We start from the raw sequence: 23,614 nt of genomic DNA, 5'->3' as shown, positions 1-23,614 counted from the left end.
CGCAACGATCAAGGCTAATATCTCTCCCCCTTCCCCTGCTTTCATCAACCCCTCCCCCCCTGTCATCACTTCCAAACTCACTTCCTTCCCCCTCTTGACCACAGCAACACTTCTTCCCCTGCTCCAAAAGGTAAAATCAGGTTCTCCCCTAGACTTCGCCCCTGCTCGTATTTTGCGAGAAGTCTTCTTACACTGTCCTACCCCTCCCCTTACACTTTTAAATGACTCACTCAAATCCGGAGTTGTCCCTCCTGCCCACAAATTTGCGGCAGTCATTCCTATCCTAAAAAAACCCGGTGCCGACCCTTCATCCCCTTCCAATTACCGTCCCATCTCCCTTCTACCCTACTTGGCCAAGGTCTTAGAGACCCACGCAACCAGCACCCTGAGTACCTACGTGGAAGCCAACCACTGCCTCTCCCCCCGGCAGGCGGGCTTTCGCCCCCTCCATTCGACGGAGAAGGTAGTGATCTCAGTGATGGACAGCCTACGCGAGGGCATTGATACCAACGTCCCCCAGGCCCTCATTCTTTTAGACCTATCCGCCGCATTTGACACGGTGGACCACTCCATCCTCCTCACCCGTGTCAAGGCGGCGGGCATAGAGGGCCTGGCCCTCGCTTGGCTCAAGTCCTTCCTGAGTGACAGGGCTCAGGCAGTCCACCTTGCTGGTTTCACTGCTGCCTCTCGTAGGGTTGTATGTGGAGTTCCCCAAGGTTCCTCCCTTTCCCCTCTTTTGTTTAATTTATACATCTACCCCCTCATTTTTATGTTACAGCAGCTCGAGGTCACGGTGTTCAACTACGCCGATGACCTCCAGCTAATTTTTAACCTTTCCCACCCCTCCTCCTCCGCCTCAAACGTCCAATCCGTCATGTTGTTTATCCAAGATTGGATGAACTGCAACCACCTCAAACTCAACCCGGACAAGACGGAGTTAGTCTTGACCAGAGGTGGTTGCAGTCCCTGGTCCCCCTCTCACTGGCCCTCCTCACTTGGTGCTCCCCCGCTCCCAGTTCCCAAGGTCAAGACCCTCGGCATTTTTCTGGATCCCTCACTATCCGTTCTTTCCCAGGTCAATTCAGTTGTTTCCTCCTGTTTCTTTTCCCTTCGAATCATTAGGAAGATTTCTCGTTTTTTTTCTTTACCCGCCCTAAAAATTATTGTGATGGCCATGGTGCTCTCGCGCCTCGATTACGGGAACATCATTTACAACGGCGCTCCAGCTTACGCCATTGGCCGTCTGCAGCTAGTGCAGAATCAGGCTGCTCGTCTGATTCATGGCCTGCCTAAATACCATCGAGCCACCCCCCTATTGCAGGCCTTGCACTGGCTGCCAGTGAAAGAGCGTGCCCTGTTTAAGCTTGGCTGCACCACTTTCCAAGCTAAAATGGGCACTGCCCCGGAATTTATCTGTTCTGCCATCACCCCCTACATACCTGGTCGAGAGCTTAGGTCCACTCATCAGGCTCTGTTAACCATCCCCCGCTTCAGCAAGAAAAAGACTGGCGGTACGAAATTCGCAGTGCTTGCTCCTGTGTTTTGGAACTCCCTTCCCTTGGAACTCCGTATGTCATCTTCTTATATTGAGTTCCGGAAGGGTCTCAAAACTTACCTTTTTTCTCGAGCTTATAATGCTTAAATCCCCCTCTGCTCCTGCTTGCCTCTCACAATTCAACAGCGCCAAGAAACCGTATGGTAAAAGTGCGCTATAGAAATGCTTTTAAATTCAAATTTAACACAGGAACCAGCCAACCCCAGGAAGTGTCCCATCGGAGGAGCCAACCTCATGTGTGGGGAAAATCCAGATGGGGGTTCATCTCTACCTGGGCAGTACACACTCCGATGTATCTACCCAGCCACTCACCTAACGCAGTTTGGTAGCAGGGGTGGCTATAGAGTGAGACCGGACACTCTGAGTATGAGACATTTTTGACAGGCTATTCAGGTGTGTGGCACAGTCAGTGAGGTATCCCCCCTTGTAGCCAGTGTCGCACCCACCCTGGGTATGTTGTAAACCTTTTTACAGGGCACTCACAAGTACAACACAACCCAATCAAGGAAGCACCCTATACTGACATGTGCAGGAAGGCGAATGCACTTTCCCACTGCAGTACAGTGGGAAAGTCCAAGAGTCCTAAGGTTCGGAAAAAAGAGTTGGCAAAAACCAGGAGGGCAAAAAGCAAAAGGTTTTAGGGAAATTCCTCTAAGAAGGGTCATGTCCAACGGTACTCCTCAATGGGTAGCGGTGAACTACTTAAAAAACATCAGCCACTTAGTTACGTATGCCTGGAAAATATTCAACATAATTAAAATCAAATAACCTTAGTTGCATCTTGGCGATTGGGGTGGTGCTCTAAAGGTGCCTGAGGGAGTTTAAAACCTAATCAAGGGTGTATGCAAGGTAAACTTTGAACCCCATACATATTGTTGAAACTTCTTCATGGCCCATATACTGCCCAACATCTTTCTCGATCTATTTTTCCTTCGTAGAAGTGAGGAAGCAAGACACAGAAGACAAGGTGTATTCATGTCAATCTTTAGCGACTTGGGAAAAGACTGTTCCTAACTCCATTCCACTTGCATCAGTAGTGGTCACGGAATGGGTGTTAGGGTTCACACCTTGTACAGGAACAGCTTGACAAATGTTACTCTTCATACTCTGAAATTCTTGCTGGAGGTTATGATGTCAAACACATTCGAATTCATTGAGTCAAGGTCTCAACCCATAGGCTTTGCTTGCAAAGTTATTAATAAACCTTTGAATAAAACTCAGTTAAACCTAAAAAAGCATTTCACTTTGTCTTTGCAAGTAGGTGGTGGCGTGTTCCTTGTACAATCGTTAAAATCTTTTTTATGTGGTATGCCTGGTTCACTAACTACATGGCAAATATATGTCACAGGCTTTACAGCAAAAGTACACTTTGTAAATTAAACAATCGAACCATTTTCACTCAGGATTCCCAGCACTTTCCTAATGATTGGTCATGTTCAACCTTGTTCCTGCCCATTTTTAGAAAGTCCGCCTGAAAAAAGAACTCTTTTGAAATGGTTGACTGATTTGTGCATCAATATGAAAAGGGTAATAAAAGCAGTATAATTCCTGCTTCACAGATAGAGGGGTACCTTGTCATAGGCCAACGCTAGATCACAGGCAGAAAACTATGTAACACCTTTGGTCTGCACTAGCTCATCTTAGGAAGTTGAAATTTATCTGCAACAATGTTTCTATTTACATCTCACAGATTAAAGCATGATCTTATTTGGTCACTTGCCTTGTGTGCAACGACTAAAGGAGCCAAACATTCGGTACACTTAATAGACTCAATTATTCGTTTTCCCACCAATTTAAATTCCATTATTAACCTCTTCCATGACCCTAATGGATATGTTCTTCAATTTATGAAACACAGGTTTAGCATCACTTTTTAACACAACCCTATGAGTGAAACCTTTAAACTTCCCACACCTCTGGAAATGCACTTTGCATGATCTTCCCTACCTTACATACCTCACCATGTATGGATAATACCTATTCTTTACTACTAGGGTTTAAGGAAATTGCCAGCGCTCTCTGAACAATCCACCCCTGTTAAAGGAAGAAATGGCTTGTGGTGCAAAACTAAATGTCTGAGCTGCTGCACACATAAGACAATGTTGGCAGTGGTTTAGAAAATAATGGTACAACAATTGGATGAGAGTTCTCAGCTCTAGATGCAAAACAAATGTGAAGGTGACTATACAATTCATGGAAGAAATGAAAATAACTACATACACAAGTACTTGAAAACATAACTTTAAAAAAAGACAATGTGTACTAAAAGAATGTGTACTAAAAGAAATCCTACTTCTCTCCATGCTAGTTCTCTGTGGTTTTCCAGTTGAACAATTACTACTGGTAGGAAATGTAATGCGACCAGGATGGCTGCAATGTGAGATCACAGGTTCTGACTTGTACATCCGAATTACAGCTTCCATGATTGAGTTAAAGCAACCGAGATGCATGCAACGCAGGGTCATGTTACGTGAACTGTATGTGGAGTTGCAGCTGTATGTAAATGCAGTAAATGCATTTGAAGATGGGGGCGCATACCCCAACAGCTGTAACACAAGCTCCGTCAACTGTTGGTATACATGCTCACATTGTATCCCAAATGCCTGGTTCCGCTTTTAGATACACTAAGCCCCTTCACCAATAATTGGTTAGATAGTGGTGACAGAGCAAAGGAGAGTCCACGCTCCTAGCACAGACTTCAAGTCCTTAACAGCAACAAAATGGCACCAGAGAAGTTGAGCATCAGTCGAACGACGATGTAAGAAACCAGCAGCCACACCAGGTCACCAGTTCTTAAATCATCAGTTAAGAACAAGAAATACCTACTCATCAATGTTATCTAATTCCTGACATTTGATGGCACCAGACATCACAAACCTCACAAAAGCCAGCACAATTATTGTTCTGCAGATTCAAAAGGAATATTGTAGTTAATGCACAGCTCATGTAAGACTTGTGGTCTGGCAATATTTAAAGATGTTGCAATGCAATATAAAGGTTATACAAATGAGGGTACCTGTGTGTCGAGATCTGTCACCGTGATTCCTAAATTCGCCAGATGTTTGTTGACAAACAGTACTATTGCCTAAAGAGGAAGAGAAGAACATGCATGCCCCATTAGTAAATAGTTTAGAAACTTTTCTCATTAAAATGTGCTCTAAATCCACTGTTGACAAAGAAGAAGTTATGGCCTGTGGTACTGATCACTGAACTAGTCAGTACCACCACTCCATGGCCCAAACCAGCATTGTGGGCCTATGCCAAGAGTGAGGGCAATATACAGTAACTAGAATTGTTGACTCATTCCATGGTCAATAACAGGAGCCGCCTGTGAATGTTACACATAATCACACACCACTGAAGGTAAACCTAAGCATTTGTACAATTCTTTATGCCATCATACAACTACTACCTTAGTAGTTGCTATGGAGCAAAAAAGGATTGATATACATTACTTCAAAAACATTGATTATAACAAATTAGTTTTACAACTCTAATCCAAAGTAGAAACTGCCACCTAAGGACAAAGCACTATGTTATGACATCTCACACACTGTGTGCTGCTTTGAATCTATAAATGCTGAGAGAATCATAATAAAATGGCAATGCTTTGCACACACTGCTTTTCTTGTTCTGGATACTGCTTCCTTATCCTAACTTTAAACTGTACTGGTACTTTGTGGAAAACTAAAAATGTGTATGTTAGAGAAAAGTCGGGAAAAACGCATTTCTACATTTTTCTCATAAGGGCTGCACTATAATTGACCTGAAATAAAAAAGAGTCAATATCACAGCACAGGTATTACTCTAGAAGAATGTGTTATCAGAACACAATTAGGGCCTCTGTCATTATTAGGGCTCTTTGGTTGAGTATAACGATGGACTGGGAAGTGGCCCCCAAGGAATTACCAATGGCTCAGATTTATTTAAGAATTCCATCCCTCACTTTTTTGTACACTTTAGTATGACACTCTAAGTTGGACGTCTATGCCCAGACATGGGTCCTGGGCACACTAAGCCATTGCAACCAAGCTATGCCTGATTGATTAGCTATAATAAGGGCTGAACCAATCTTGGGTTGCTTGTGTTTCAGTTCAGGAAGGGCCAAGACTGGCAGTTTGGCTGGACTGTTCCAATTGGAGAAGGGTCAAGACTGATTTGTCTATGGCTGGCATAGTTTGCAAACTAATGATGGACTGGAATGCAGCACGAGTAAATACCATTGTCTGAGATTACTTAAAGTATTTCATCTATCCCGTCCTCCTATGCTTCTGGGTTCTTCCTCAGCAGCACCCTACATGTTCTTCACAGCAGACCACTTTTCTTGCCTGTAGTCCCCAGGTACCTAGGCCATGTGATTAGTTATGTGCAATCACAGTACAATAGAGTCCACAGCACCTTTTCTGAGGCTCAGAAGCAGGACCAGTTCAACAGACGTTCTATGTGCCCTCCTTCAGTTCCACTCTTTAGTGGTTTGTGGTGTTCGAAACACCAACCTTGAGGAGAGGGCCCAAAGTACAGAGTACAAATCGAGGTCTGGTGTACCTCCACACACCTGACACTTGTTAATTAACAATGCTTATCCTTCCTAAGTACCTTCCAGGCTGCCTTTGCAGTGGTGTAAAAAAGTAGGTCAAAATGTGGGGCACATGTGTAACATTTTGGTGCCTCATCATCTCTCCATCATTTACGGACACTTAAGGAGGAAGCTCACTGACTGGTCACCACTGTGGAGCATTCTTGGCATAATTGAAAACTGCAGCTCAATCCAAAGTCAGAGCACATCCCTCTCCAAAATAACTTCTATCCAGCAAGGCCAGCCCCTTCCATCTAAACTTCTTTCAAATGGCCTAATGCAGAGAATCAGCTCATTCCAAAACCTGGGCCATTCCACTGCAAATTCCTAGGAGCATCCCCTTTCTCAAGTACCACAAAGATGATGCCTATTGAGATTCTCTCTCCCTTCTTCTAGCAGTAGCCTCTTCACCTCGCTGTAATGCACCTAATATTTACCAAGGCTTTTGATGTGCCAGCTGGTACAGCACAATCATTAATGCATCCCGATCAAAGAGAAAATTCCATTAAAAGCTGGCTCCAAGAAATATGCTCTTTGATTAACTATCTTACTGGAGCAAGCTATGCCACAAATGACCTCCTGTCTGAATTCTGGACCACTGAAATTATGGACAAGGCATCACTCTCAAATTTGTACCACGACCAATTGAACGTTAAGGTTAAAACAAACTGCACAAGTGAAAAATACAGTACACGTTATTAAACGTCTGTCTATGAGCAGTGGTGTTTTTACTTTAAGTCTCCAGTGATATTATAACTATCAGACCACCGTTCAGAGGGCCACGGTGGCAAGCAGGAGCAACTGGACCCAACTGTGGATTTCACAGCCTTTTACTCCCAATGTCCCAGGGCCTGACCTACTATGGATAAAGAGTACTGGGCCAAGTAGTCCATTAGCACTTGGCTCTCAGTGGTAGCGTGATTCAAGCAGTTCAAGGCTTCCCAGGGGAGATGTAGACACAGGAAGTTGAACTCAGGCTCACAACTCAAAATATGTTCAGCAGCAACAATAAATGGTTGTATAGTCAAATACTTGCTTTCGTGAAAAAAGGAGCATTTATATTTGACCACAAGGTAAAATAGGAATTCACAAACAACACACACAGTTCCCTAAAGTCTAGAATTTCATAGGGGGATCCCAGAGTCTTACGCCCCTCAAGCTGCAGGTAGTGGTTAATCCCCATTCTCTATAAATGACATTCAGGTTCAGCCCCACTGAGTCTGAGTTTTAAGAATCCCACTCTGATTCGTATTAAGTCAAAGTGTTCCAGGGCCACAGCGCTTTATGGCAGGCAAGTCCACTGGGCTGTCTGGCCAATAAATCAGTGTCACCCACACGAGCAGGACCTGCACGGCTGGAGTCTCCAAGAGCATCCCCTTTGCGGGTGCTAACAGTGCAGCAACTGTCTCCGGTGAGTTCCTCATGTACAGCCCTGCAGGAGCAGCGGTCTGTATCCTTGACTTCCTTCCACACGGTCCTGCGAAGAAAGTAGAATGAGGGGTCTTTGACCCTATTCCAATGCTAATGTTGCGTTGGATCCTCCCTATAGGTAGTGGGGGTGGGATTTAAAGCTTATGATGCTGATCCTCAGTCGAGGCTTGGGGCTGCACTGGTGTCCACAGTGGTCTCTTCCTCTCGACAATGACCTTAACCAGAGCACACTCCTTGCCTTTTTTCAGTGGCTCCACCTAGCATCACCATCCTCACTCTACACATGGCCTGCGACCCAACCAGAACTGCAGAAATTTTCATAGTGGCTCCACCTGGCATATGGGGTAACATACTTCACTCCACACACTGGCTCCGGCCTGATCGGCATGGCAGCAATCTACCAGCGGCCCCTCCTAGAATAAAGGGTCATCGACTTCGCTCCACACCAGGGCTATGACCTGACCAGCACAGCATCAATCTTCATGACAGCCTCACCTGGCAAACAGGGTCCCTGACATTAACCTACACAAGGGCCATGACCTGATTGGTGCATCAGCCATCTCTCACACCTCGTTACTGGGGAGTTCAATGACAATACTGAACAAGCCAAAGACCTCTGAACACCTCAAAAAGATTTGTCATTAATGGCAATAATGTGTCTTTTAATCTAGCAGATAAAACTAGTTTTGGTGTTAACTTTGTTGTCCATTATATGTAGGTCTGACAAATATCAAGTGTGTTCCTGTGTGAAAATGTATCAATTGCCAGGATCACCTACTGGGCTTCGCTCCCTTCAACACTCTCCTCTTCCTCACAGGGCATATTGGTCTTGGCAAGCAGGCAGGAACTGGTGCTCCAGGCTCCCAGGACAGGTGATCTTGGATCCCTGGGTGATGTCCCCTCACTCAACAGGGAGAATGCCAGGAACTGGCCCACAGTCCTATTGATAGGTAGAAGTGAGCCCCAGTGATCTCTCTGTGAATTAAAGAGCACCATTTTAAATACATGGAAAGTCCTGGCTCTCTCTTCCGCCAGTCTGTCTCACCCAGTTAAAAGAAATGCAGCCATCTACACCTCTGTCTGGGAGATCCTCTTAAGCCTCATAATCCTCCGTTAGGCCCGGGCATCCCTAAATGAAACCCAGAATCTTTCAGGTCTTGTACCATTCACAGGCACACATACACACAGCACATGCACATTACACCATGCCCTGCATCATCCCTGTATTGTACTATTCACAGGCACACATTCTCATAGTACAGGTATATAACATACACAAACACTGTGCAGCACTACACACCAATCTAATGTAAGCCTAAGGGTGAGATTAGCACACAGCAGTGGAACTTTAAATGAGTGACAATGCAGGCCTCACTCCAGTGACAGAGATAAAGCAACCATTTTCGCTCTCTCTCACTCATGACTACATTTATGCTGCATACCGCCTGGCAAAGGCAGCACCCTTTCACGCCTATGAGTGTAGCGCTTGGGCATCCCTCCCATTCCAAAAAAACTATAATCCATGAGACAGGCCTATGGCATAAGGTGCACACACACAATCTGTGTTAGCCCATGACAGTAAATATCAGTACCAGAGATCCCGGCATCATCGCTCTTGGGGCACTCTGGGCAGGGGTAAAAGTCCATTACCAAGCGAGGGGCTTTTCTGTCCCAACAATAATAATTTGGATGGGATTCCGTCTGCCACAGTACTTCCTGGCTGAGTCAGACAGTCTTCCTCAATTAACCTTTGCGTGTATACATGTGTGTGCACATTTCTCTCACAGAGTGCTCATTGTCCTTTACCCTTCCTTTAGACATGTGACCATAAACACATTTCTTGCCTCATCTATACAAGAAGTACTCTTGCTGCTGCTAAATAGAAGACAGAAAATGGTGAATTCTAGTATATAATTTTGGAGACACATCATGTGTGTTGAAGACGTCCTGCTGTGTAAGGTTCGAATCATGTTGACTGAGCTCATGTTTTATTCACAATTGTCAAGATGAACATAAGGAACAACCTTTTTGATTACACAAAAACAGTGGTCCATGGATATTTGACTAATTAGTCTGATTTTTGTATAAAAGATACTTGATTTTTGTTCTATTCAGATTGGATTGGATATATATGAAAAGCTTCTCCCACACTTTTGAGATATTTGTCTGTAATTTGAGATTTTCTGTGAAGGGGTTAGCCCTGGGAGTGGAGCACTCATTTTTTTGGAAGGACTAAGAGTGCAGTGGTATATAGCACAGCCGCCAATAGAACTGAGCTTTTTCTTTTTACCCCAGCTATTTTAAGCAGCTAACCCAATTTCAAATGGTGGTATTAACATGTTCTCATTAGTTGAGAGGGGTGGAAGTCTAATTTAAATAATAAACGCAGTCTTTGTTAGGGTAAACCACAAAAAAACACAGTGTCAGGGTGCAACACTAAATAAAATTGTGCTTAACTCTCATGTAGCTTGGCACAAAAGAAGTCAGACTTAACTTAAAGGCAATGTGTTAAGAATGTATGCAGCACCCTAACCGTAATAAAGTGAAAAAAACATGCAAGAAAAATCTCATACCAATTTAGGAAAATAGAGTAAAATGTAATGAATAAAATTACCACAAATAGCAAAAATCCAATCAGTAGAAACAGAGTTATGAGTTTTAAAAGTACCACTCGCTGGCATCTGGTCGCATTGCACCAGGTCAAAGTCACAAGATTGAATAAATAAAGAGCCTTGTATGTTCTAGTATCTAGTATTGTGAAATTGCACATGCTTTAGGCACTTTCTAGCTGTAGAAGAGAAGGCATTGTGGTAAGAACAGCTAGTGCCTTGACGTACTGAAAATACTTAACAAGCATTGGTAAATGTATTCGGTTTTGCCTATGTGATTAATAATAAGCTGCTTTTTGTTGTAAGTTGTCGCTTGCTGAGCCGTTGTACAATATAAGTTACAGAAAGTCTGTTAAAGTGCTATTACTTGTTTACGTACAAAAGAGCAGTATATTGTGCTCCTACTAGTGGTATAGTACGGGTAAGTGGCATAAACATTTGAAAAATTTAATGAAAGAGGTAAATAATATAATTAATTGATGCAATATTATGTCTTTCGAGGAGTTCTAACAACTTTTAGGCCAGATGCCACTGCATCTGCTGCACCATTCAAATCATGGCCCTAGTACCTGCTAGTTAACTGTACTTGTAACTGTCTGTTTAATAGTATTGTTAGCAATATTCTGCTTTTGGTTGGGTCCCAGGAGCTTTTGGTCCCGTGCCACTGCACTTGCTGCACCATTTAAATCAAGCCCATTTTAATTGCAAGATAACTGAAATTGTGCCTGCCTGTATAGTATTAATATAGTATTAAAGTGGATTGGATGCTTGGGGTGATATCTCCTCTGCGCTCCCAGAACTATCGGTAACCCAGATAACTCCCTCTAGTGCACATGATATGCATGAAATAGACTCTAATGCACCATTGGATGGCGTTGAGGTCAAAAGCTTTAACCCCTTCCATGCTCATGACGAGCTCAGCTCGTCATGAGGCACAGTGGAGCTGTGCTGATGACGAGCTGAGCTCGTCATGAACAATGGAGTTCACCATAGATCAGCACAGGAGGGGAAAATGCACAGCAGCGATGTGGTTAATTCAACTGACTACGGGGACTAATTTTTCTCATTACCGGACAGGTCAGATGGCTCTAATCTAACATAGGACCTCTCTAATGATAGGGATTCTAAGAGTTCTGAGAGCACAACTTCGGCCGGAGACAAGCCCCCTAGCACACATAAACGGCAAGTCAAAAGAAGGAAAAGCAAAAATGACTCTGCCATCACCAACAGACCCACAACCGCAGCACCAACAGCTCAGTGAGCTTCGGACTACTCAGCAACGCAACAGGTGTATGAAGCGAAGAGACAAAATGCCGAACAAATTAGTGTGGCTTTAGAGACCCCTACAATGGATGCAATATATAAGATCTTGAAACAAGTGCAAGGCGAAGTCAGGGCTGAGACTCGGATAGCTCACCAAACCGCCAAGAAAAATCAGGGAGTGTCCGTTTATTTAACAATGCCGCATGGATATGGCCAAAAGGATGTCAACAATTGAAGCCCGGACTGTGGTTATTGAGGAGTCTGTTGATGCTTTGCTGAGAGTGGATGGTCACGATGCCCAGCTGGTAGAAGTTTAATGGAAGCTTGAGGATTTTGAAAACCGCCAGCGGCAGAACAACCTGCGGATTCTAGGGTTACCAGAGAATGCTGAAGGTAATGACGTGAGACCCTTTATCGTCAGGGTGCTTAGAGGTGCCTTTCCGGAGCTCTCTAATTGGAATCTTGAGGTGGAAGTACAACAGGCACACCGATTTCCTCTGGTTCTAGGGAAGGCGGGACATGGCGGTCAAGACGAGAAGCAGTGAGCGAAATTAGTTTTTTGTGCAAATTTTCTGTTGCACCAGGCTATTTTTGAAAAAGCGCAGCCTGATGCTAGCTGCTTCTTTGACGGCTACTCATTCTTTGTAAGACCTGATTTTTGTCACGCAACGGTCGATAGGACATGGAACCTAAGCCAGATGTTCTCTCTGTTGCAAGAGGCAGGGTGTCAGGTGTTTTAGCTTAACCCAGCAAGGCTGAAAGTCATCTTTAATGGCAGAACCCGGTCTTTTACATCAGGGATAAAAGCCCAAGGATTCCGGAGCGAGATTCGCCATGGCCGGAAGGACCCCAAAGAAGGAAACAATGGTTGAAGATGTGACTAGAGATATAACAGAAAACATGCAGCCAATCTGGCATATCTACGGGCTGTGTGAATTCCAGATTGGGATTTGTGACCTGAATTCAGGGATATTGTATTAGATTGATAAAAAATTTCTTTTTACTGGTGGGGGCTTTTTTCCTCAGTTATTTTTTCTGCTTTTTCTTCTCTGCTTTCTCGCTAAAAACCTTTTGTGGATATGCCCATTTGCAGCCCCTTTTCTTATATTTCTGTTTCACTTTCTCTCTCCGGAGTAGGATTGGGATGGCTGTGGGTACCTTAGCAGGAGTCATCATCAGGGTCTTTGCGGACCCGCTGCTCCATTTAAGGGATGCAGTCGGGAGCGGGTGGGTGGGGCAAGCAGACAAAGTTCATGGTAAGTGCTGGTTGAAATCAAGGATTCTGGGTGTTTTCTTTATTTCTCTGTTTTTTGGTGCACCAGCTTGGTGAGAGAGTTCGGTCAAGGGCTATTGTTGACTTTTTCTCAGATACTTGGATTAAATGAATAAAATTCCCATTGCTTCCATTAATACATGTGGACTCAATAATAGCCGATAGAGACAAAGGGTTGCTTTTGACATTAGAATGTTAAAAATCGATATAGTATTTCTTCAAGAAACCGATATTGAGAAATCCGGGAGACACTTAATGGGTTTGGTTTTTAGTTGATATGTAGCACTACGCAGGGAACCCACACCAAGGGGGTTGCAATTCTCTCTAAAAAGGGCATCTGTGAATTTCCCCATGTTTGCGCTGATGCTTTGGGCCGCTGGTTTATCATAGAGTGCCACTTTAGTTTAGATTCATTTACATTATGCTCTATTTACTGTCCTGTTTTAGATGATACAGCATTGTTAACATGCCTGAATAGTGAGCTGGCTTCTTGGCCTTTACCTCTTATAGTCTGCGGGGATTTCACATTAATCTACCCTGCATTGCAGCTGGATCCAGGGCCAGGAATGATGCCTGTAGAAAACCTAAAGTATTTAATGCACTTGTCGATTTACAAAATAGTCCTTGGCTGACTGACGAGTGGAAGGAGACGATCAAGGCTGATCCTGGCTATCCATACTTCTCAACTCTGGAATTACAGATGACTCAGCCCCCGAAAGTCAGGCAACATGGTCATTTGAAAGGGCTCTCTTGTTAAATCCTCAATATGTGAGACACATCCAGGCTTGGATCCCCCAATTTTTTCTAGATAATCAAAGTAGTGCTAACATTAGTGTTGTCTGGGATACATTCAAAGCGTGTCTCTCGGGGAGACTGAGATTCAGTACTGAGCATCAAAAACAAGAGAAAACGGTAGTGGAGGGATTGTACTCTGACTTGAACAACACAGAATTAAAATTGTTTGATGAAATCTACTCTGGCGATGAGAATAATATGGCCCTTATTGAGTTGGCAAACACCAGAGCTAGAATTTCAGATATCTCGGTCAAAAAAGCTACAGATACGTATCTGGCCTGGCGAGAGAAAGCGTATGAATACAACAAAAAAGTAGGCCAAAATCTCGCGTTTAGGGCTAGAGTAATAATTGTGGGTGAACAAATCCGAGAGATAAGAGACCCATTGCTTTGGGAGAAAACAGACCCAGCTGGAAAAAGGGCCGCATTTCAGCGGTTTTACGAGCAATTATATTCTGAGGCCAGGGAAGCTCCTAACAACATGGAGGGATATCTCTGCTTCTTGCGAGATGATCCTCGAAGAATCCGATAGACAGGGAATTTATCAACCTATCTTAGAAGAAGAGGTAGAAGCAGCGATCGAGAGTTAAAATTCTGGAATTGCCACTGGTATGGACTTCATCCCCAGAGAAGTCTATAAAATATTCTCCGGGGCACTTAAAGGCCACTTAGTGGAATTGATGCAAGAAGTTCAGAAAGGGTATACACTTCCCCGGATTGCAGGGCGACAGCAAGGATTGCAGTCTTTTTAAAAAAGATTAAGCCAGCTAAAGAACTAGGCTCATTTCACCCTACTACACTTATTAACTACAAATCCAAGATTTATTCAAAAATTCAAAAAACAAAGACCATGGTGATTGAAAGGAACTTTCATGACCTACTGGTGATAAGAATACTCCAAGTAACTGAATTTCATTACTATATTATTATCTAAGTTATATGGGCCGTGTATGTTAGGGGCCATGCCAGTTCTACCATAATAATAAGAATAAGAGGTGTTGGCGGCCATATTGTGTATGTGGAGTATACTGTTAAGCCAGTTTCTGACAGTAATTGTAACATGTTTCTTATAGTTCGACAAAACTATTTGATATGGTGGGAATGGAAACAGATATGTGATTATTTTAACATGATTCTGTAATTTTTATAAGGGATACTTGCGAGACAGATTTGTCTATTATGAAGGATATGTGTAATATTTAAGGTCCATGTTGGTGATACTCGTATATAAGCTGGGAGAAGTTGCTGGTGACCATACTGGGCAAGGTATTTACAGCAAATACTTAATTCAAATAAATAAAAAATGTCTTTGTCTCAAATTGGAAAATCACTATAGGTCTAAATAGGAGTTAGATGCTATAATGACAATTAAATATAGATAACCTCTGAGTATAGGGAGCTACAGATCGATGTTACTGTTCCCTATATAAAGGAAAACTAAGATGGTGCCTGTTTACCACGCCATCCGGAATTATGCATGGAGTACTCTCCACACTAAGAGGTATGTTGAAATGAGTTGGATCGCAATGGCGATCTGACGTGTGTTAAGGCTGAAAATATTTGAACGGAGTGATGTCGAGCTTAAAGTTACAGCTTTGAGGGATACGTTAGTACTAAATGGCTCATGGTATCGTTACAGTAATACTGTGGTGCTACCTAGGAGGCTGTTCGCCTATAGCTCATTCGACTCGATGATAAAGATTAATAATGCTGAAAAATGTCATGAGTGATGGTCTGGTCTGACCAGCGTGTGTCACCATAACTCAAGTTGAGTTATTTTAGATGTTCTGAAAGGCTAGTCGGTGTTTAGGACAAATATTTATCGCTTGTATGCTGAACAATACGTGGTTTTGGTCCTCACTGGGAAAGAAGGTAGAAAATAATTGAGGTGAGAACTCTTTCTTTATAAATGGAATTGAATACTCTCTCCAGCAGTTATGGGTGATCCAATATTCACATGACATTTTATATCTGTTGTTTAGGAAAAATTGAAGAATTGAAATATTAAGTGGACTTGAGAAGGAGAGCCCGATCATCAATAAATCAATATATAAATAGAATGTGCAGTCACTATTGGGATGGCACAGGTGTATATCCTATAAATACATAGTTGTCCTGGTTTGCATGAAATTAAAAGAAAACAGGTAAATAAGAAAACTAGATAAAAAGCTTTCTTTTCACCAAAATGTTTGATCTATGTTAACAGATTTGGTTCCTCTTTTCTGCATGTAATACCTTTCCTGTAAAAGGCACTTTGAGTTTTATCCTATTATTTATGATGTCCTTCTTTCGGATATGAAATGCGATCTGAATCATTTAATGTATCGCTACAGGACTCATATTCACTAGAGTGTTTGGTGAAGAAATGATAAAAGTTACGAATAGGATCTTATATGTTTTTATTTATTTTTATTTTTTTTACTTACAATCCTGATGAAGTCAGTAATGTAAGAACATTGCGATCTGACGAAACACCTGTTGGCTATATCTGAAGGCTATATTTGAAGATGAGAACTTGTGAAACGGAAGAATTCTGAAGCAATAAATCAAATTGGAACTAAGAAAAACTGGACATATTGTATTTTCATACTTGTTGGTGCTCAGGAACTGTTCTTAACTCTTTTAATCTATATATAACTCCTGGGGAGATAGCTAAATGGGGGGCGGAATTAAAGGGACAGGGTGCTCTAGGTGTAAAGAGGCTGCTGTGGACTTAGTTCACATGCTGCCCTACGCTAAGGAATTTGAGAGTGGAGATTAATGATTTTTTGGTTGGAAAATTGGGGTTCACTATTTCTTTAACCTCCCAATGGATTTTGTTGGGGGTGGGTATGAAATTCCTGGATCTAATGTTCAGCAATTTATGTTTGTGTCTATGGCTGCTTATCGGATCTGCTTAACCACAGCCTGGTTAGATCCTTATCCCCAGGTGTTTCAGCAATCATATGCTCGCTTATTAGCAACTTTTCATTTGGAAAGGCTATCTATTCCCGCAAAAACAAGAAGACAGGGGAAAAAATGATAAGAGTATGGTCTCCCCTACGTAATGTGTGAACTATCTGAAATTTTTTTTTGTGGCTCTTTGGGTACGGGTATGGTATTTAAGAAATTTGGTGCACATTTATGTATTTTTCTTTGTATCTCTTTATTTAAAATTGGTTTCACGTAATTGAATGGATGAAATTAATTATGTATAGGGAAAATGTCTGCTTGGGGGGGGGTTGGGAGGTGGTTTATTAGTATTAAGTGCAAAAATCAATAAAAATATATATATTGTTTTAAAACACAGATATATCCAACACAATGTTTAGAAAAATAGAGAATATATTAATAAATAAAACACTACCAAACCAATAAAAATCCAATCAGGTAAACCAAAGATATTGAATCTCAAAGTTTTAAGGTAAAATAGTGCCAAAAAATACCACAGCGCCAACAAAGGATATTTGTTAGTGCCAGACCAGGACAAAGTCATAAGTTCCGGCCGACAGTGATAGAAAGCAGGCCGGCTACAGGGACCAGGTTAGGCCCGCTGAACAAAGTACCTTAAAATCTAGTTGTGGAGAGTTGTATGGATCAGAGGCGCAGAAGCTGTGCGCAGTTGAAGCGATGCTTCAGTTCTTAGATGCAGCGAGGCTGCTGTGTGAGGTCCTGTTGCGTTGTCATCAAGGTTCCCGTCGACAGGACATGCAATGCATGCAATGCAAAGTCAAGACATTGAGGAAGCAGCATGTAACTGGTGATGCTTTGGTTCCGAAGAGCTGCGATGTGGAGGCAGGCTTCCCTCGATGTGGGATGAGAGGACTCGAGTCGGTAATGCACCTTTGGTGATGCATCGATTCCGAGGACTGCAAGGTTGATGCGGACCTTCTGCAATGTATCCTATCCATGCAGCAGCAGCGTTGCAACGGTTCTGCTCGAAGATGTGCCATTCAGCAGATGAGATACAATGGTGCGGCTCTAGGATTCGTCGCTCAGCAAAGGAGATGCATCGGTCCAGCTGGTAAGCACCTTAGGCCCACTTACAAGGGTCCAGGACGGAGGTGGCACCACTTGGCAGAGAAGACTCACAGATGGCAGATTCCAGGTTTAGATGCAAGGTTGTGTGAAGCTTGTTGTCCCTGAGGTCTCAGCTCAGGAGGCAACCCAACTAGCCCTTGGAGTCACTCTGTGGAAAGGGTTCAAAAGATGCAGGTTCAGTCTTTCTCACCCAGGCAAGTGGGCAGCAAGCAGCAAGTCAGCACAGCAAAGCAGAAGCCCAGCAGAGCAGCAGTCCAGCAAAGTGAAAGTCCTTTCAGCAGCACAGCAGTACTTCTTCCTGGCAGAGTATCCGTAGGACCAGAAGTGCACTGAAGTGGTGGTGTCTGAGGTCTAGTAGTTATACCCAGTGCGCATTTAAAGTGTGGGCGACTTCAAAGAGTGCACAGATGTCCTCCATTCCTGCCCTGTCTCCAGACTACAGGGGGTTATGCAGCCCTGTGTGTGGGGCCTGGACACACCCTATTCAGGTGCAAGTGGGACTGTGACCTGCTCCTCCCACCCATCCTGCCACGATGCCCCATCGAATCACGCCTAGCTCCTATAGAGTGGGCGGCTGTCTGGGTGGGAAACACATAACCCAACTGCCAACTACGCTCAGTCATGTGAACAGAGACAGCCTGCAGACACCAAATGGCCAAGGGAAGAAAATTCGCACTTTCTAAACGTGGCTTTTTTACAGAATTGCAATTTAAAATCCGACTTCACCATAAAATAGGATTCCAAAGACACCAAACTTAATCCAGTTTTAATCTTCCCATTTGGAAATTATACTGTAAAATGTAATTAGGAAACCCCAATGTTATCCTTTTACAGTAATTAAATGAAGGGAAATTGTTAGGGGACACCACGCCAAGGATGCTAGGCCTAACAGATTCCCTTGGCGTTTTTTACATTTATTGTTCAGTGTTTTTGCCAGCAGTGTTAAGGACTTGAATATAGGGCCTGATGGGGACCCGTTTCAATGTCCAGTTTTAATTACTACCGAGTCGGAGACCCTGCTGTACCCAGCCCACTTATGCCCATGCTATCAGTTTGAGCTATTGTTCGGTATTACGATTAAATTGTCCTGCTTTGTGCAATAGGTGGAGGTTAGCAAAAGCCCTTCAAAAATAGAATATACAATAAATTATAAAAGGAGCACTGCTGTTGTTCAGAAGAGGCGGGAGAGCTAGATTATCTGCACCTTGCTCATAGCGCTATGCAGGTGCTCTAATTAGCTTCCTCATGTACCATGTCACTGTACAAACTGCATTAATTTAGCAACTCTCTGCCAGTTGCATAGCACCTCCGACAGCATGGTTATAGTATAATGAGAGTATCATGCATTTAACTACTGTTTGCCTGTCTGTCTCCATATACTGGGATAAATAGTCAACCTCTTCCCATCCTGTTTTCAAGAAAGACTTGGCTACTTAGGCAGACAGCAGTGACTTATAGTTGGCGGCAGACATGGTGCCCGCACATAGCACATTAGGAATGTTTCTGTAAACGGGGCTATTTCAGGACACTTTTCACATGGCTCGGTATTAATGCTACTACACTGTGTTACCAGATCCGCGTTGAATAGTAATATACAGAGAGAAATATAATTTGGGCACAACTTTAGTATTACCTCGCAGAGGGCATTTTGCAGATAGCATTATGTGAATGGCAACATATTAAAAGTGCTTATATGTAATACTCTGCATTACTAACTCTCCCCATCCTGCCTCCCTGCTTTTCTTGGTTTTCCCTAACCTTTCTACTTAGCTCGACCCAGTTCATCACACGTGTTCTTATGCAAAGCACACTGATCCACTTGTATGAGGAGAGCAGCATAACACTGCACTGTAGCTTCACGCTTACTGCACTTCATAACAAGGCGCTGAAGGAAAATAAACTAAAACAATATGGAAGAAATTAGAGAGACATTTTACTGGCACCTGCAAGACTGATAACTGAAAAAATATATAATGTAATTTTTTTGGGTATTTTTAGAAGCTTGGTATCTTTTGGTTAATGCTGATTGCGAAATGCAATTTCTTCGATCCAGCAAAATTCTTAAGCCCACTGACATTCGAGTAGTTAGTTTTGCTAGTGCAGGTTTTTGTCGGAGTGCATTTCTTTTTAGGTATGGGTATGTAAATAGCGCCAGATGCCTCACCAGTCCGATGCAAAAAAAAATTAAAAAATACATACATGCATATTATATGGGTGGACTTTGGGACAGCCCTTTTTATTCATTTGTGTGTTCACCAGACATTGCCTTTGCCCTGCACAGCATAAATAATGCTTCCAGTTTTCTGTTGTTAATGAGTTTTACAGATAAATACAGACAGAAAATCTGTTTCCTGTCTGTATTTATTTTTTAAAAGCAGAAACATGCAGAAAATTGTGTTTCTTGTGAGTGGCTTTCCTTGTTGTCATAAGTAGATAGACACCACTGGGATTTAAAAATAGGATGTAATTCCCTTAAATACAGGAATATGTGAACATATATTTGTATATAATGTTAATATTTATCTGTCGGTGTAGTGTTTTGTTCGATTTGGCTGCTTAATTTCCTAATACGCCACAAGCATCAAAGTATGAGCGTATGTTTATCAGTTAAGTAAATGTGAAAATATACCATTTTACGACTCCATTTACTCTCAAAACATAAATAAATATGAATAAATGTATATGTATAAATAACAATACATTGGCCCAAAAAAATATGGATAAAGGCAGTTGGAAATGTTGAAAAGAAATACCATAAAACCGGGAGAAATACGCCTAAAATATAGGGCAATGGATCAGCCCTATTCAGCCACTGACTTTTAGGCACTGTGAATAACAGCAAATCACATGTTCATTGAAAAAGAAGTGCTTTTGGGTGAAAGGGCCGGTGGGCAAATACTTTCCTTTGCCAATGCTTTTTTTCTTTCCATTCTTTATGCTTTTCTTATTTTTTTCAGTCACCTCTATGTGTTTAAACTGTGCCTTCAGTTCTATGCATACCTGCCTACTGGGTAGACCTATACAGATTAAAATGAATATTTTGTTTCATTTAAACTTTCGTCCAACCCTACAGGAGAGACATGTTTCCTTTTTTTCTTCTTCATTCCATTGCATGTGCTGGCCAAACAAAACAAAAAAACAATAACCTTCAATCAGCTGACCAAGATCCATTGGCTTTGCAAATACTTGTTTACATACGAATGCAGGTGTTATAAATCTTTGCAGAATTCTCTCTGAAATTTGACGTTACCATTGAATGGCTTTAGATACTGTTTCTGAAGAGGTCAATGCAATCTGATTTACAATAGACCCTCACACAATACAAACCCATTTCACCTTTTCATTTTCATCCTCCTCTACTTTTATCAGAATCATCATTTTATTGAGCAGTGAAATGTCACTCCAACACAAGGGAGCACAAAAATCAAATACAGAAAAAGGAGAGTCCAAAAGAGCAAATTCTCCTACCTCGAGACTGAGCAGAATACCTTTGTGTGTTGGGGCTTATTCTAAAAAAAACATTGACAATGCCAAAAGGTTTGGTATTAATGTGATGCACCCTGCACTCACACAGGCACACCCCACAACCTGCAGGGGAATCGTTTTTGGAACTTGCCTTTTGGGGAGCCTGGGTGGAGAATTGCCCTTTTGCCTGCTGGGGTCGCCGCCTGCCTGCCTCCCGCTGCCCGCTCCCATTTCCATCTGGGTAAGCGCCGGCCGCCGCGAGGAGTGCAGGACAGGGGACTGCAATCCCCAGCAGCACACAGGAACCACCTGACCACACCACAGCGCCAGGAGGCGAATAAAACTAACGTCAGTCCTGCAGAGCGGGGGGATCGTTTTTGGAACTTGCCTGTTGGGGAGCCCGGGTGGAGAATTGCCCTTTCGCCTGCTGGGGTCGCCGCCTGCCTGCCTCCCGCTGCCCGCTCCCATTTCCATCTGGGGAAGCGTCGGCCGCCGCGAGGAGTGCAGGACAGGGGACTGCACTCCCCAGCAGCCCACGGGAACCACCTGACCACACCACAGCGCCAGGAGGCGCAAAAAACTAACGTCAGTCCTGCAGAGCGAGGGAATCATTTTTAGAACTTGCCTGTTGGGGAGCCCGGGTGGAGGATTGCCCTTTCGCCTGCTGGGGTCTCCGCCTGCCTGCCTCCCGCTGCCCGCTCCCATTTCCATCTGGGGAAGCGCCGGCCGCCGCGAGGAGTGCAGGACAGGGGACTGCAATCCCCAGCAGCCCACGGGAACCACCTGACCACACCACAGCGCCAGGAGGCGCATAAAACTAACGTCAGTCCTCCCTCGTGGGACACGAGCGGGACGCCGGGCTAAAGCCTGGGCAAATGGCGGGCCCTCTGTGGCCCTCAGAGAGCTGAGGAGGACGGGACGGGCCACACCCCTTGGCTTTTCAAGAGGAGGTAAAGCTACTGATTGACTTTTTGTACTGGACAGTAGCACTTGCTTAATAAACTTTATTAATTTTATTACATCCAACCCATACTATGACCCGCAATGGGGTTGCCACTAAAATAGCCCTTTGGTCGGAATCTTGCCCCAGGATGCGAGTCAGGCACACAAATAGTACATTTTTACCTACGCGCAAAGATGTTGAAAAAAATAATTCCGACCAGCTTATAGACAGCCCAACTAGTAATCAATCCTCTTCACAAATAACCAGTACAGTGTGTAGCCTCTCATTGTTGGAGGAATTAAATAGTCTGTGTAAGACTAGGTATGCCCCAGCAGGATTACCCTGGCCACCAAATAACATTAACCCGTTAGCTCCTAACGAGAGTGTGCTGGAACCCTTCTCCATCTTCACAAAAGCCAATACCCAAAGTATAGTACCCGTTCGGGCTACATCTGCCAAAAAGAAGCATGACAGGGATAAATATAATGGGAGTCAATCTAAAATACAAAAACTACAAAATGGGTCCCCAAGTCCAACTTTGCCTCTTACCAATTCCCCCCCCAACTCCAGAGGCGGCTAATAAATTAGACGACCTAGTACCCACTTACCAGATGGCTTTATTGTCTATGATCGAACAACTGATCAAATCTATTATATACCCCCTGATTGACAAAATTAACACATTGGGGGATAGACTGACAGGGATTGAGGAAACAATCAAACTTAATTTGTTACCTTCTACCAATGCTACAATATCTAATCATCCCTTGTCAACTGCTCCCCCTAATGTGCCTAAACCAACCACACAAAACAAAGTTGCCCAAACCCAAGTATTAGGTCCCACTTCTTTGCCCTCAAATGTTCCTAAAGCCCCTCTTAAACCCACCATAGCGCACAATATTGTTTCCAGAGTAGAGCGCAATAGGGTTTCTCGAATTCATCTACCTCCAGAGGCCGCTCCATTTGTGTGCGTCCTCTCGGGAGTCCCGCAACTCAAACAGGGAAAATCAGAGAGACAACATGACTTGTTAAATAAGGTCAAGTTTTGGCTATCAAAAAATAGCCCCCTGCCCCATGATCTTGACGGCAGGATTATGAGCGTGAGGAGAGTGGGCTGGCTAGGTCCCCTCCCAAAAGACATCACTGGTGACTTGGTACTAATAAGATTTAGGAGTAGACATATTGTTCCATACCTCCAAACTTGGCCACCCAAAGAAGGTGATGGCCCCATATCTACCTGGGATCTACACGATTTCTACCCAAGCACCTCATATATCCCAGCTCCCAAACCAACGGCTGAGGATAATACCAGGCTGGGTAGAGGAGTTTGGGTACCGCATTGCTGTAGTATCCCCGCGCTTAATAGATTTGACTTACCGCATAATAGTCTTAAGTACTGCAACCCCTATCAACTTTCTTTCTGATGTAATGGAAGAACTGTTAACACGAATCCTGTAAAGTATGTTATTACCAAGATAGTTATATTCACAGGGTGAGCACATGTTTTTAACTTTCAATCTGCAGATAATTTGTGACTTCATATGTATGTTTCTTTTTAATCATGATTGTATTTTTAACTACGCTTTTATGATTTTAAACAACAATCGAATAAAGCAATCTGAACTGAACTGAACCTGCAGTCACCAAGGCATATCACTGAACCTGAGCTCACCCAGATACACCTT

The 23,614-nt window shown here is 43.3% G+C and overlaps 1 protein-coding gene across 1 annotated transcript in view; it reads right to left on the bottom strand.

Annotated features, from left to right (window-relative positions):
• PARVG (parvin gamma) overlaps positions 1–23,614 on the bottom strand; it is a 352,500-nt gene that overhangs the window by 24,128 nt on the left and 304,758 nt on the right. Inside the window, exon 10 of the mRNA XM_086952730.1 lies at positions 4,572–4,640. Within this exon, the coding sequence (XP_086808856.1) occupies positions 4,572–4,640 (69 nt within the window). The remainder of the gene's footprint in view (positions 1–4,571; positions 4,641–23,614) is intronic.

The sequence above is a fragment of the Lissotriton vulgaris genome, chromosome 1_2 (genome assembly GCF_964263255.1).
Source record: "Lissotriton vulgaris chromosome 1_2, aLisVul1.2, whole genome shotgun sequence".
Taxonomy (NCBI): domain Eukaryota; kingdom Metazoa; phylum Chordata; class Amphibia; order Caudata; family Salamandridae; genus Lissotriton; species Lissotriton vulgaris.
Note: the sequence above shows the minus strand (reverse complement) of the source record. Positions and strands in the feature narration are given on the sequence as shown.